The sequence below is a fragment of the Pinus tabuliformis genome, chromosome Q (genome assembly GCF_031772625.1).
Source record: "Pinus tabuliformis cultivar Carrire ecotype Pingquan chromosome Q, CPIR1, whole genome shotgun sequence".
Lineage (NCBI taxonomy): Eukaryota > Viridiplantae > Streptophyta > Pinopsida > Pinales > Pinaceae > Pinus > Pinus tabuliformis.
The window spans coordinates 1,209,867,462-1,209,880,590 of record NC_142296.1 but is presented as its reverse complement, the minus strand read 5'-3'; the positions used below and the strand labels follow the sequence as shown (position 1 = coordinate 1,209,880,590).

Below are 13,129 nucleotides of genomic sequence, written 5' to 3'. Positions count from 1 at the left end.
GACACATGATAGACACAACATTCTTGTCTTCACCTGCGAAGAAAGAATGGAGGGTTGGGTAATCATCTGGCATCTGATACTCTTTGAAGATGTGTAGGGCGTCCAAGATAAGAGTAGGCAAGAGGACCGATATTCTTTGAGGGCTGGGAACCCAAGATAAGAATTGTCCTAGAAGGTCATACTTAGTGAACACCCGGGTGGGTATGTACCTTGAGAGACAATGATGAAGGTGTCTATAAATCATTGGTCTCGCCAGCATTGTAGCTCATGGTCTCATGGAGAGATGGAGTTGTTAGTCAAGGCCTTGCACTGTGACAATGTTGGTTGATGTGATGCTTTACAGATGGGATTACCAATCTGATTCTTCTTATGAGAAATTCTTCAGATTGAGAATGACCAAGTACCATTGTAAATACCTCCCTAGTTAAGAGGGAGTGTTGAAGAAAGTGTAATTAGGTTTGGTATTTGTAAGTGTAACTTTGATCTTTGTACTTGACAAGAAAAAGAAATATTACTTTTGTAAATTATTCCAATGAGTTTCTTGCTCATTCCATAGGTCTGGGAAAGTCAAAGAATCAAAGTCATGTTAAATAGCTCTTCTTGAGCATGAATATGGGTCAACCTAGTGTCATGTAGCCCTCCAAGACAAGCACCATCCTCCAACGAAGAACACTGCCAGCAAAAGATGTGAAAGACAGTCAAGTCGGCTTCAAGGTATATATAGATGACATGTTGGTTCAATAAAAGGACGCAACAATTCAAGTCGGCTTACACACTGAATAGACCACTATATATTTACCCAATAAGATCTTCGCAAAAGTGAGAGAACATATCTTGAATTTTCTTTGTAGTTCTTCGTGGGTACAGAATAGAGTCTCCAACATCTCTGCAGCTTTCGATGGTAATCAAAGTGAGTGAGGACAATTCTAAGACCTCACAATCTCAGAAGGTCTTTGTCCTTCAGACGGGTAAGATAATGAGGTTCTCGGTGTAGTCCGAAGAACACACTCACTCTCGGCATACTAAACGAAGTCTCTAATCTCAGTAATCGCACAGTGCACTCTCGACATGTTATCTAGTCACACGCTCTAACACGACATACAATCTCTGCATTACTTCTGAGTCAACGCATAACCTTGATCACTAATATAATCTTTGTCTCGGCTTAACGACGATGAAACGAATCTCGATGATCTCACAAAAGGCATACTCAATCTTGGTATATTCACGATGAATAGAACTCACCGTAATGTGCTATGGCACATCATACATTCTAGACGAAGTTATAATCTCAATCTATGTTTTACGAAAGCTTAATAGCAAGTATTGGTTATGAAAAAGATCTACGCGCAAGATCTCATTGTTATAGCGTTGACTCAAGTGAAGACATGATCTCAGTAACAAAACAGTGAAGATCACAGTAACAATGGAGCAGCAATGATGATGATGATCTCAACAACAAGAAGAGGATTGGTGTCTTGGTCTTGGAGTGGCCTAGCAGGTCAAGGCATGTGGTCTTGGTGTTCGTCAATAGGAATCTCTATAAGAAGAATTTTGTGAGGGTTTTCCTCTCCAAGAGGGAGAGATTTTGGCCCTGGAAGAATTCCATATCTTGTGCTCTTGTCTCTTTGCTTTGATAGCTATTTGTTGAAGTAAGAAATACACACACTAATGATAATAAGCAAAAGATTTTGCTAATAATCTAAAGACAAAACGCCTCACAAATAGTTATTATGCAAGAAGAATCTCATAAACTACATTAGCCCTAGGTTCTTCAACAAAACCGGTGTAGCAGATCTGAGGGGTTTTATTATTAAGATGAAGTATTTCTGAATACAACCTCTAGATGCCTTGTTGGCAATCCAGTATAGAGAATATGACTCAGCAGAAGAAATTAGTGAGATTACCTCACTCTACACCATAAGTCCTGACTGATCTAGCAGCTAAACCAACGAGTTCCCCCGCTACTTCTACACCGCCCCTGCATTAGCCTCTAAGGCACTGCGTCACCTCTATAGGGAATCGATTTGCCCTCTGGAGCTGATTCCAGCCCTCCCAACTCAGAAATGCCAGCCTCTTCAACAAATTCAAACTTCTGTGTGGATGGCTTTTGCGCTACTCTGTGTGGGGCCTGCGTGATCCCTTCTTGGCTCTACGTCACCCTCTCTCGTTTCTGCGTTGACTCCTCTGCGTGTCTCTCTGCCTCTCTATTGAGTGTTCTTGGCTCCGGAGAAGATCCTCCAGCCAAAACTCCCTCTACCCCTCTCTACATGATCACTACAAATCATTGTGCTGCCTCTAGCTTCAACAATTCAATCTGACTAATCAACTCTCTATGTGTCTTCCAAATGACCCTCAAGCCTCCTTAAACAATCTTCTCGTTAACATTCAACAGCCCAGATTAGAAGCTAATCAATGGCTAAGATCAGTTTTGCTTGATCCTCGTCTTCTTCTAAAAATTACACCCACAGTTAGATTAGTACCCATTAATTATTTTAATTTCCTAAGTTTAGACTTAGAGACCCATTAAAAATAATTAATTATTTTAATAAGATTGTCTCCGGATGGAATTTCGCAAAACGCTTTCTACGTTCTTTGGAATACATGTGCCCAAGCCTCCCTGCAAAATTTGAGACTTAGAGCACATCCAATGCTACCAAAAATCAACATGATGAACACCTTCTTCCCTATGAAGTAGACATCATATCCCTTGTCATGTAGTTCAAAAACTAAAATTAGGTTCATGCCTAAACCTGGCACATGCAACACATCTGTAACACTGGGGTTTGCTCCTGACTCCCTCTAAATGTCGACGGTACCTCTCCCAATTGGAGTACATTTCTATTTGTTTCCCATCAGTATTTGGAAGTCCATCTCCTCCTCCCTATCGCTGGAGAATGAGTCTCTAACCCTTGTCATGTGTGTTGACGCTCCACTATCTATATACCAGACACCTTGTGAAGTCGAACTAGAGAGGCAAGCTATCTGAGCAACTCCATCTTCCACTCTGGAAGACAAATCCATATCATCCTGGTATTTGAATATTTATGCGACCAAATCTAGATATTCAATGAACTCAAATACATCTAAGAAAATCAATAAACTAAGTCGAAACCCTCATTTGCTTTCTCTTCCTTGCCCTATGTTGATCTGCTACTGCAAAACCCTTATGCTGCAAATCCTTTGCGCTAGATCTACGCTACAAAATTCGAACTATCTAACCCTTATGCTGCAAATCCTTTGCGCTAGATCTACGCTACAAAATTCGAACTATCTCCAGAAACCCTCTTCGGCAACCTCACTACCTGCGACTCACTGAGACAACTAGCACTTCCTTCGGATCACAACCATGGACAAGAAATCGAATTGTTGCCTTTGTAATTGGCATTGCCTGGTTGGCATGCGCAAGTCTATTCTTCAGTGCTCAGATCTCTCTTTGAACTGCACCAACTTTGCTCTAGAGCTTCTCTGATCTGAACTACTCTGGTATCATGTGAAATTTCCACGAACTATAGCAACTGGAAATTTATCTCCTAACTTATGCAGTTTATCTGTCTTTTGTTAATTATTAACGACAAATAATGATAAACTCACACTACGATTCTTCACAAATAAAACACACTACGAAAAATAAAAATAAAAATGGAATTGAGAAAATAATGCACGCACACAATAATTTTGACGCCATTAGTTTTGGACAAATGTCCCTAGAAAAACCCTGAAGGGAAAACAAATGTAGCAAATGAGGGTTTTATTATTAGTCAGCAATTTGAGAAACTACAATTGGTTGCTATAGAATGGAAAACCTCCGGCAAATACTAATCTCCACTATCAAAATAATTTGGGGACTCACTATCTCCCTCTACAACTCAATCTGGCCTCTCCCAACCAATTCACACTTCCTCTCGCTATTCGCACTACTTGACTAGAATGTGCACTCTTAGTCCCAAGAAATTTGTACAACCTCTACGAAAATATCCTTGCAAGTTAAACTACCTCCAACAGTTGCTAGACCCACTCGCTCTGCCTCCAGGAAATAGTTCCAGCAACTGGAAACTGAAACATGGTCCCTCCTACAACTCGCACTAGATAAAATAACCAACTCGCATTGCTAAATCAACCTACTTTGTAGGTCATTTCAGCCTCCTCTTCCTATCTCTCAAACACTGGAAATGCTGAGGAAATATCCTCTGAAATCTTGCTCCCAAATCTTTGTTGAAACCCTGCTGCTGACTCTCCCTAGCTTCAACTGCACCTTTGTTGAATCACTGCAACTGAGTAATCGTATTGCTCAACTTTGTATCTCTACTATTGTGTCTCTCCAACCCCATCAACCATGCTCCTATAATCTTTTGTTGGACTCTCAACAACGATGATCATATCTCAATCGATGGCTAAGATCATCTTGACTCCGCCAATTAACTTTTTTGGAAGTCTCCAGAGCAAAATCGACCTCCCTCAATTAATATGATTTAATTAACCAGTTTTCCTAAGTTAGACTTAGGAAATATTTAATTAATTGGCTAATTAATCCAATTGAGGTTTTTTAAGGCTTTTCTCGTAAAACGTTTTCTAGGTTTTGGAGATCTCATGTTCTTTAGCCTCTTAGACACCATAGAGACTAGAACACCTGTATGCTACTACCAAAATCTAACATCATACAAGAAGAGGTGTACATTGAACAACCACAGGGCTTTTAGGTGCATGGGAGAGAGTCTCATGTGTGTAGGCTTAAGAAAGCCTTATACGAACTGAAGCAAGAACTGAGAGCATGGCACAAGAGGATTGATGCCTACTTGTAGCAGATGGGTTTCCAGAAGAGTGATGCAAATCTGAACTTGTACTTCATCATGGTTGTTGACGATCCACTCATTTTGGTTTTATATGTGGATGACTTGTTTATTACAAGAGAGGAGAGACATCCAACACTGCAAGAGGGACCTTGTTTCAGAGTTTTACATGAACGATATGGGATTGATGCATTACTTTTTGGGGTTGGAGGTTTGGCAGGACGATGGGCATATCCTAGTGGGCCAGGGTAGATATGCAGGGGACATACTAAGGAGATTTTGTATGGAGGATTGCAGGCCTATGGCTACTCCGATGATCACCAACTAGAAGGCATTACATGCTTCAGATTCTGAGTTGAACCCCACTTTGTATTTTCAGTTGATCAGTCCATTGATGTATCTAGTTAACACTAGACTGGATATTTGTTTCGCATTCAATACATTGAGTGAGTTTATAATGGAACCTAGGAGAGTGCGTTGGGTGGTTGCGAAACATGTGCTATGGTACCTACAAGGCACAGTGGACTATGGTCTGGACTATATCTGAGGAGATGGAGTCAAGCTGACAGGTTGTACAGACTCATACTAGGTAGGTAGAGCTAGTGACTGAAAGAGTACTTTCAGATGTTGTTTCATGTTGGATTCGACGGTGGTGTCATTGTTCGGTGTGAAGCAGAGATCAATGGCACTTAGCTCAACAAAAGTTGACTATATTGCATCTAGTTAGGCCAATTGCGAGGCTATTTGGCTTCGCAAGATGATATGTGGCTTATTTTGTCAGAGGCTGAGACCAACTACGATATATTGTTATAACCAGAGTTGCATTAAACTTGCGAAGAATCCAGTATTTCATGACCGGTCAAAGCTCATAAAAATCAAGTACCACTTCATCAGTGATTGCATTCAAAGAGGAGCAGTAAGGCTTCAATATATATCCACTGATGAACAGCTAGCAAATATTCTCATCAAATCATTGCCAACGGGCAAGCATGTGTACTTCAGAGACAGGATGGGAGTGGTGAGAAAGACCTTCCTCGGTAAGAGAGAGTTTTGAAGAAAAAGGTGCCAAGGAGGTGTTTCCTAGTGCATTTGCCCTTTTCCTAGGAAAGCACTTTATAACACCTGTTTAGCATGTGACTTTATGAGTTATATTAAATTCATGTTATAAAGTCACTTTATGGGGTACTTTATGTACTAGGTACTTTTAATATTAAAGTCACATTATAACTTTACGTTGACTTTACGTGGAAAATGTTGAAGAATGTAACTAGGTTCGGTCTTCATAATTGTATTTGAGTCATAATGAAATGTATTTATCAAAAGAAAGGAAAAAACAAATATTATTATTATGACTTATTAAAGCATGGGTTTCATGCTTGGGTCATCATGTTTTAGGTCAAAGTCCCCATTGAGGACTTGTAGGTTTTGTCTTAAGTCATTAGAGTCATTGTCCATTAAAGAGACCCTTCTTGGGCTTTTGAATCATGTAAAAAGATTTATTATTGAGTCAAATATGTTATTTGTCACCTCCACACCAAGTCGACCACAAGGAGATCAAGTCGGCCTCACCAGAAGCCTATATATTGGAGCAGTTCAATTCATTTGGAGAACACTCACTCACATAAGTTCGATTTACAAGAAGAGGCAGCTAAAAAGTGTGAAGTTGGAGAAGGAGGAGAATTGCAGAGAAGGTCAAGATCAAAGTTTTGGGCCATCTATCTCTCACACGTGTGAACTTTCTAGGAAGATCAAAGTCTCTATTGCAACCAGTTGTTGCCAGGTCAAAGTTGTTGCTGCTATGTTGAAGTTGCCACTGCCAGTTGTTGCTGCTAGGTCGAAGTTGTTGCTGAAAGGGTTATCATCTATAGAAGGAAGAAAGGGCTGACTTGGTGTGGAGAAAGTTTGTGTCTAGGTCAAGAGTCTTGGATTATCTCATGAAACTATTGAAGGAAGAGTTCTTGACTGGGTTTTCCCCTAAATTAGGGTTTTTCCCTGGTTGTCCGCCTACATCTGGTGTCTTTGATCTTCGTGCTATTGTTTTGGTAATTGCTTGATGAACTAATATAAAAGAAGAACACAAGAAAGTTAATAAAAATATAAGAATCTCACAAGTAATTATCAACATAAAGAAAATATTTCTGCCTTTTTTATTGGTACAAATATAAAGTGATGAAGTGACTAGGGAGGCATTAATGAGAAGGACCACATGAAAAGGGGGTCAAGTGAGGAAATGATCTCCACCATTGATCTAGAGGGCTGAGATCTAATCTCAGCCCTTGATCAAAATGGTTAGGGTTCAACTATCTAATGAGAGCTAAAAAGGAAGAAAAATATGGGAAGCTCTATCATTCTTCATGTGCATTTGGAGATGTGAAGGGAAGAGCAAAGGAAGAGGAGTACGCTGTGATAGCAAGGTTGAGCAGGAGGAAACACACAGCAAGAAAGTTACCATAAACCTGTGTTTTCCAGCAGAGGTACGAGGCATGCAAATCAAGTAACTCAGGCAGTGTTGGCAGGCCGAAATTCCAGGCATATTTTGCGCAGGTGCTTTTGTGGAAGGCTGAGAGGGATTCTTAGCAAAATACTTGGAGAGTCAGAGCTGTTTTCCAGCTCATTCTTCTGACAAATAAACATATCTGCAGGCTGAGTTTTAAGGAGAGTTATCAGTCAATCTAGCACGCAGAACAAGGACAAATAGGACTGCTTGCACCAGATTCGAGGTAGATTTAAGAGGAGGTTTCGTCAGGACAAAGATCGATTTCTGAGCAGACAAGTTGACTGTGGTTCTAACTCCAAAAATTGTCAGAGGTCTGGAACAGTGAGCTAAATTTCCATAACTAGAGCTGGAGCTGTGACACATATTTCAAGAGAGCAAGCTTGATATTCAAGGGAGATAAGTACATTTATGTGTTCATGCTGTGTAAATTATTTTCTCTAAAATAAGCTAGTATAATCCTCTCCTTAGTACTGGTTTTCCCCATTGTGGGGTTTTTCCAGGGTCACTGTCTGACCCAAAATAACTGTGTTAAAATTCTGTGCATGCTTGTTGAATTTTCTATCGGCTGTAAAGTGTAAAAAGAAGTAGAGTAGACCTGAAATGTTTCTCTGAGAATTGCATTAAGTTTATATATCAGCTAACATGTGGGGCTGTGGGCATTAAACTCTATGTAAAACCTTTGAAACTGGGTTGGGGCTACAGATCTGAAAATTTCTACAAATGACAGTGGGCCTTTGTCTTGTGTGCACCAGCCATAATAGGATCTTCAACAACTTGCCAAATGGAGTGGTGACAGGCCTTGTATGGATTAAAACAAGCGCCCCAATCTTCGTATGGAAATATTGATTATTATCTTAGATCCAATGGTTTCAAGAGACACAATTCTGATTTTATCTTGTGTATCAAAGTAAAAGAAGAGATTCTCATTGTAGTTGTATACATTCATGATTTAATACTTATAGGTGATAGGACTGAATTAATTAACGAAGAAAAAGGTAATGTTTGCAAAGCATTTGATACAACACTTGGGGCTATTTCATTATTGTTTAGAAATTGAACTGTGGCAACAAAAGGACAATATTTTAATGTTACAAGCAAAGTATGCTTCAGAGACGTTGAAAAAGCTCGGATTGTAATCCTAGCAAAATACCAGTGGAGGTAAACTTAGAGCTTTGAAAGGATAATAGATTACTCTGACGTCAGCATATTGTAAGCAGTTTGATATATCTCACAACAAGGAGAACAAACACTAAACTTTGCAGTTGGTATGTTGTCAACGTGTTTAAATTGTTCCAAGCAGACACGTTGGAATGCAGCCAAAAGAGTACTTATATATATATATATATATATATATATATATATATATATATATATATATATATATATATATATATATCAAAGGTACCTAACAATTTGGTATTGTATTTGAGAACAACAAAAACCTCTGATAGGTTTTTGAGATACAAATTGGGCAAGGGATGTAGATGCAAAAAAGCCCACAAGAAGTCATGCCTTTAATCTAGGTAATGTTGTGATTTCAGGGCAAGTAAAAAGTAAATTTCAGTGCCCCTTTCATCGATAGAAGCAGAGTACAAAGTTACAAACTGGTTGTTGGAGCAACTTGTAAGGCAACGTGGTTATGCAGGATTTTGTGTGATTGGAAACTTCAACAGATGCAACCAACGAGCTTAGACAGGGACAATCAGAATGCAATCAAGATGACAAAGAAACCGGCTTCCATTCAAAAACAAAACAGCTAGTAATTCATCATTACATCAGAGAACAGGTTCAAAACAACGAGAGAATCAGTTTAACAGGTAATAGGATCAGGGTAGTGAACATTTTCACTAAGGCAATCAGCACAAGAAGTTCCATAAATTCTGAGAGCTGTTAGGAATCATGGAAAACAACATAAACATTCAATGGTGTTAGACATTGTGGGCCCCATTTAACAAAGTGATATTGGAATGCTATGAAGTCAAGGTATAAATTTAGAATATAAAGTTATACACTAGAGCTAATGAGGTATTAAAACAAGAAATGTTGAGGCATTCTTGTAATAAAGAGATTAGGTGAGCAGTTCCTGATGAGAATAATGGAAATTGCTTGATATATACACTGACACCTTTGCATAACACTTTTAAAAAGTACAATGATATAATAAGTTCCTTTATTTCTGACTATCTGTTCTCCATATTTTTTTTAATAACTACAGTTTCCCAAGGAGATATTTTTAGAAATGAATGATATAATAAGATCTTTATTTCCATCTCTTCATCTATTCTCCATATTTTGTTAACTACAAGTTCCCAATGAGATAAGGACGTTCTTCACTAACTTAAATGTTAAAGATAGGAGAGATGTATCAAAGGTGGCTTGCTGTGTCAGAGAAAGCAAAGCACTATGAATGCCCCCACCAGGGTTCAAGTCTCTCCAATGGCACACTTTTGGTTTTTCTGGTGTTAGTTGTACACCAATACTTGCAACAGAGGTTGGGGCCAAGAACAAGACTTTAGTGTCATTAGCAGAATGATACCCCTCACCAGTGGTCTCTTAGCCAAATGATTCCATCTGGAATATTGTCGGTTGCACTCACTCCTTGGTGGAGTTATGTGAGTTCACTGCACTGTGATAAGCAGAAGCTCATGAAACAAGTTCATGAAAAAGAAAAATACTGAAGCAACCTAGAATGGAAACCCAATTGGGTTAACCTTACTTGAGTATCGCTCAAATAACATTTAGTGTAACTCCTTCAGGAAAGACCCCTTAGAACACTACTGCACACTTGATAGGACTAACTCACCCTTCTAACTAATGAAGGGTTGACCCTTCACTACCATCATTTATGCTAAGTATAAACACGCTTTATAAGGCAAGTTACTTGATTTTGGGTTGCCTCTAGCTGAAAAAAGACTACTTTACATATCTCTTTCAAGGAATATTTTGGATGTATTTATATTCGCATAAATAAAATAACTTTCATCAAAACACTAGTGTTTTGATCCAAGTATGACAGTAATATTCACGGCATCAATTCATTTCAAGATCCTTTTGTAAGAATCATCTTTAAATTGTTAAACATTTGCATTCAATAGTATGATATTGTTCTATTACAACTCTAGGATAACTTAGTAATTATAACGATCTGACATTAGTAAATTCAAATAGTGTCCTCAAGTATTCCATTTTGAATAATTTTATTAACTTTCCAATTAATTGGAAAAAAGGACAAGAAACAGAATGCTACACACATCTTGATTCAATGTGATAATAAAGAGAAACGATAGGAATCAGAATACAAAAACCTACCATATCCAACATTAAAAAGATCACGAACTAAAATCTGGAAAAATTCTTTTGTCACACCTCCCTCATCCACACCTTCCTCTCCTTCAAAAATCACCTGAACATATCCAATAAAATAAGTTTTGAAACATTAATTTTAAAATAGAGATAGGTTTTTTTGCAATACTATGTGAAGTCACGTGCCAAATTAGATAAGAAAAGTTCCTATCAAACAATGGCAGACAAAGGTACAAAAGCAATGGTTGTTAATGGAAAAGTAAATTATTAAGTTAAAAACAATAGAAAACAATGAAAAGGTTTAAATGATCAAAATGAAAATATTTTTTCAATGGAAACAACATGGTGAAAATTTGTGTTTCTCTAACATTGATTTACGTCTAGACTTTGACCTTAAAAGCATCGTTTCATTCTCCAAGAGAATAGTTAAACAATTGTTCAAAAGTCCAATATAAATCATGCAAAAATCCAAAATTCAAACTAACTGAATAGGTTATGTTGTCACTCAGATTGTACAGGCACCGCGACAACGGCTCAAGGCGGACACTGTTACTCTGATCCAACAACATTTTTTGGCGTCGTTGCCAGGGACCAATTTATTGGACCTTGGTGTTGACAACACTCTCATTATTCTTCACAATATTCGGATCCCTCATCATTCTCCATCTCTTCATCACCCTATCTTTCTTCCTCTCACTAATCCTTTCATTTTGTTCATTCACACTTTTAGCACCTGGACATTCAAGTTGGTTTCCTGTTTGGGTGGCGACTCCACTTGTTCAACCATTCACAAGAGCTTACTCTAGAAGGAATCCTGGTAGCTTGGTTAACCCCACTCCCGATCCTAAAAAGGTTCTAAGAACCCGGTTAAACAAATTACATTCTAGAGAGGATTTAAATTTTCTCGGACAGGAAGCCCTCCCTGATCTCCACTTGCTTTTTCTTAATCCCATCAATCAAGACTCCATGGCAGATTATTTCACGCCTTGCAACTTCACCAATATCTAAGGGTATCCTCACAATCTTCCAGATGAGTCTACCATGAGAAAGCTCCCGACTTTCCAATGAAACAATTCCATCAATGTCAAAGCTCATATAAAGAAATTCAACACATTTGTGCAAAGATTCGCTCACGCTACTGCCTACAATCATGAAGATGTCAAAATGAAGCTATTTGTTCTATCATTAGAAGATGGTGCTCTCGACTAGTTTCATGATAAAGCAGATAATGCCTTTGACTATTTAAGAGCCCCCACTGATGCATTTAAAGATAAATATGGGGATAGGAAAATACTTAGTCAAAGAGCTCAATACTATAAAGAAAAGAGAGAATGAAACAGTGGAAGAATTCAACCAAAGATTTAACAGTATTCTGAAGGATATGACTCAAGATTACAAACCTCCTGAAAAGACAGTTTTAGAACATTACTTTGAGGCTTTTAATGGTGATACTCAATATGAGATTAGACATGCCAAGCCTGATATTTTAGTCGTTGCCCAAAGTATAGCTGAAAAGTTGGAAAAAGATAGGAAAGCTTCAAGTAAATTAGAAATCCCAAAATTTTGAAAGAGGTCCAGTCAAATCTAAGGGAAAATACAAGAAAAACCAGAACCAATCAAAGAATTCACCCCAGTAATCAGAGAAATGAAAATTGAGCATGCCAGACAAATAAGTGATATGCAAAATCAGTGAATACAGATGGAGAGAAGCTGAATGCAAAATAAGTCGCCCATGAATAATAATAATAATAACAGGGGTAACAACAATCCTTGGCCAAGAAGGAATCCCCCTAGTGATCAAAAGCCCCTTACACCACTTGAGTCTGCTAATGTTGTTGATGAGCCTATCCCTTTCTACAGACCTTGTGAAAGTTTCCATGAAGAAAGTACATGCGCCTTTGCTAAAAGAATCTTAGAGGAAAACAAGAATCAACAATATAATAATGCAAGTCAAGATGACTCTAAGGAAATTCGATGTGCCGAAATGATTTCTTCATCTTTGGCCATCAATAACTTCAGTGAAGAAAAGGACCCCATCACTCAAGCGTACGGTGAAAAGCCATCTCAGGAACAAATTTTATAAATTGCTAGAAGTAAAGGTTACACCTATCAGAGAAAGGGTAAACAAGATGCTTCTTAAAGATATAAATCTGGATTAAAGATGGATTGGGCCACATGGATTAAAAGCATCAAAATGTCATTCCCATTCTTAGAACTTTTGAAGGTCCCATCGCAAAGAGTTTCATTCTTCAAAGTTGTAGGCATTGCTCAACAAGAAAGATTTGATACTCAGCCTAAGGATGAAGAGATTAAGTTGAAAGATCTAAACTGCTATATGACTAATCAAGACCATCAACCCTTCTTTCTGACATTGAATATTAATGACCGTCTACTTCACAATTGCATGCTTGATTCTAATGCTTCAACGAATCTTATGACTAAGAAAGTTATGTAACAATTGAGCTTAAGAATTTCTAGACCTTACCATAACATTTTCGCAATGGATTCTAGAAAATTTGAAGTCCTTCGCGTGGTTAAA

General features: G+C 38.2%; 1 protein-coding gene across 3 annotated transcripts in view; it reads right to left on the bottom strand.

The window, feature by feature from the left end:
- Nucleotides 1-13,129, bottom strand: part of LOC149224132 (uncharacterized) — a 370,062-nt gene that overhangs the window by 178,387 nt on the left and 178,546 nt on the right. For all 3 annotated transcript variants that reach the window (XR_016249501.1, XR_016249502.1, XM_089386010.1), the window contains exon 23: nt 10,597-10,690. Coding sequence is in view for 1 of the 3 variants with exons in the window: in XM_089386010.1 (XP_089242136.1) it covers nt 10,597-10,690 (94 nt within the window). In the remaining 2 variants the exon portion in view is untranslated. The remainder of the gene's footprint in view (nt 1-10,596; nt 10,691-13,129) is intronic.